The sequence below is a fragment of the Neophocaena asiaeorientalis genome, unplaced genomic scaffold (genome assembly GCF_003031525.2).
Source record: "Neophocaena asiaeorientalis asiaeorientalis breed wild unplaced genomic scaffold, Neophocaena_asiaeorientalis_V1.1 scaffold312, whole genome shotgun sequence".
In the NCBI taxonomy this organism is placed as follows: Eukaryota; Metazoa; Chordata; class Mammalia; order Artiodactyla; family Phocoenidae; genus Neophocaena; species Neophocaena asiaeorientalis.
The window spans coordinates 1,675,312-1,678,113 of NW_020174707.1; the positions used below are offsets into that span (position 1 = coordinate 1,675,312).

Genomic DNA, 2,802 nt, shown 5'->3' on the forward strand with positions numbered 1-2,802 from the left:
TATGCAGCTCCGCCAGGCAGCCGCAGCATCCATGTTGTTGACGGCCCAAAGCGGAAGTTGTTAAGCAGTACGGACAGGGAGCCAAAGGGGAGCTTCCGACAGCAACCTGTGCCTTTTCTCCCGGCTGTTGGGCGCCCGGACGCTGGGGGGCGCGTGGGAGTGGGGCGGGACCGGCCCGCTGGCGGGAAAAGCGGAAGCGGGGGCAGCGCGCCGCCGGAAGTGGGTGTGAGGGCGGGGCCGGTGCGAACGTCAGCAGTTGCCCCGCCCTTGCCCTCTCCGCCCTCTGGGATATAAAAGCCTCCAATTTGCGCTGAGGTGTCGATCAACGCTCCCCTGGTGGGTGCAACACGATCGGGAGGCCACCCCATCCCAGATGTTTGTGACTTGTGGTTCTGGACTCGCAAATTGTTGCGACTGCGTGCTTCTGACTTCTCAGATCTTTGCCCCGCCCACAGTCTGCCCATGCGCCTTTCGTGGGATAGAAGACGTTTCCGTCATTTTTTTTTTTTAAACTGTGGGAAAAGATTCGAGAAAATCTGATTAGGGGTAGGAGCAGGGCCACTGGCAGAATAACCTCACTTTAACGGAGTTGAATATATGCTGAGTTCTTTACCGACCCCCAAATCCTGGCAGTTCTACCACGGAAACAGCCCTTAAATCCTCTACCGCTGATTCTCCCACTTGGTTCTTGTCCCTGCCCTTGAAGTAGCCGCCCTGCCTTCCAAGGACTTTCAGTTCATCTTCTGTGCCCTACTGCCACTTTTTCCCCCCTCATAATTCACGTTTAATAATTTTGCTTCCTGCGTTAAAGCGGCGATTCTCAACCTTGCCTGCACGTTGGAATCTTGGGCGGTGGAGGGGTGGGTGGCTTTAAAAAATATTTATGCCACCCCCACCCCCAATACATTCGACTTTAATTGGTCTGGGCTTCAGGATTTTTAAAAGCTTCCTAACTGATTTTAATGTGCAACCGTTTAAAAGCGTCAATTGCTGCGACCCTTTTCAAACATCTATTTGCAGATTCTTATCTGTAACTCTTAGGTGTAAGAGATGCACATGCTGTTCCCTAAGTTTAAAATACTCTCATTCTTGTCCACTTGTGTAATTCTTAGTCGTTCTTGAAGACCATTCACCTGTCTTTTGAGGGTGTAACTTTGGAGTGTAATTAATCACTTGCTCCCTCTTTTGTGATCCTAAAGCACATTTACACAAACAATACCATCATAGTACTCAGCAAAAGACATTAGATTACTTACACCACCACCACCACCCCCACACACAGGTACAGTTGCTGGAGGGCAGATAACCCCCCTAAGATTCATCCCTATGCTGCTACCTCAGGAAACAAACACATTTTTTCTAAGTTAGTTAGAATGGTACCTTTTTTTTTTTGCAGTTGTTTTGATTTGTTTTACTGAAGGTTCTTTTTCCTCTTCTGAAAACTATTGACTTCACTTAAAATGCCGTGCTGGTCACATACACACAAGATGTACAAGATGGTCCTTAAGGTCTTTTCTAATACTCACATTCTGATTCTGTGTGATGTTGATGGGATTTTAACTCTGCCTTATTGCATTTATTAAACACAGTTATACACCATGCCTCTTGGTATTCATTCTATTTGGCAGTAAGATTCTACCTAGAGAAATTACAACCAATTTGCAAATAAAAAAAAGTAATGGGTGGATGGGGGTTGTTTTAGAAAAGAGGAATTTTCACCGGCATCCATCGGGTTAGATATTAATGAAATTTCTGTGAGTCTGAATACATATCTTTAAAAATTGAAAAGTACTGGTTATTAAAAACGATATTCTAATGGAAAATAGGGTGAAAATACAAGAATAGAACTGTGAGACTTGATGTGCTTGAATTGTTGGAGATCGGGAGGTAATTTAAATGAAAACTGAAAGTTATAGCGCACCTCCCAACCTGATAGTACAGACAATTAAGCAAATATAGGAACTGCTAATCGAAAACATGAATAAGGAAGGAGAGAAAATGTTAGCATGTTTGGCTGAGTTACTAAAGGAATGGCTCATACCCAAACTTTTGGAAATAGTGTAATTTATCATTTTAAAGCCTACAGTACAATGTTTGGCACTGTAGCATAAATACCTAATTTTTCATTCCCACTCTTCAATTGTTGCTCTATTTGGTCATCACCAGATTCTATCACACCTGAGATAATTTCAGAACTAGCAGCATATTTCCTCAGTTCTTAAATCAACCTAACACTTTAGATCTTTCATGAAGTCAATCTGATTTTAATGAGGAACAATTTGACTGCAAAATATGGGGAAAAAAGAACATTTCCTTATAAGCCCTTTTGATGGAACATTGAAAATTTGATACATATACAGTTGACCCTTGAACAACTTGGGGGTTAGGGACACAGACCCTCCTTGCTGTCAAAAATCCATGTATAATTTATAGTTGGCCCTCCCTAACTGGAATTTCTCCTTATCTGCTGTTCTGCGATTTTCAACCAACCTCGGATCATGTAGTAACATTTACTGAAAAAAAAAATCTGCATATAAGTGGACCCATGCACTTCAAACCCATGTTGTTCAAGGGTCAAATGTAGTTTCCTTTTGAAACATACAGCTGCCCCTCAGACACAAAAGTCTGGGAAAGGAAATGAAAAGTATGTTTTCTTTCTTTTTTTAATGATATTACAATCAATTCCTCCAAAATGGAGAGCAAAAGCAGTAACTGCATTCATTTAAGAGATGCTCCTTTCATAGTGAAGTTGAGGGAAGGAACTCACAATACTGTGAGTATGGTCTGACCAACCTAGAAAAA

The 2,802-nt window shown here is 42.6% G+C and overlaps 1 protein-coding gene across 1 annotated transcript in view; it reads right to left on the bottom strand.

Annotated features, from left to right (window-relative positions):
- MED14 (mediator complex subunit 14) overlaps positions 1-464 on the bottom strand; it is a 69,164-nt gene extending 68,700 nt beyond the window's left edge. Inside the window, exon 1 of the mRNA XM_024759835.1 lies at positions 72-464. Within this exon, the coding sequence (XP_024615603.1) occupies positions 72-464 (393 nt within the window). The remainder of the gene's footprint in view (positions 1-71) is intronic.
- Positions 465-2,802: the final 2,338 nt, after the last annotated feature.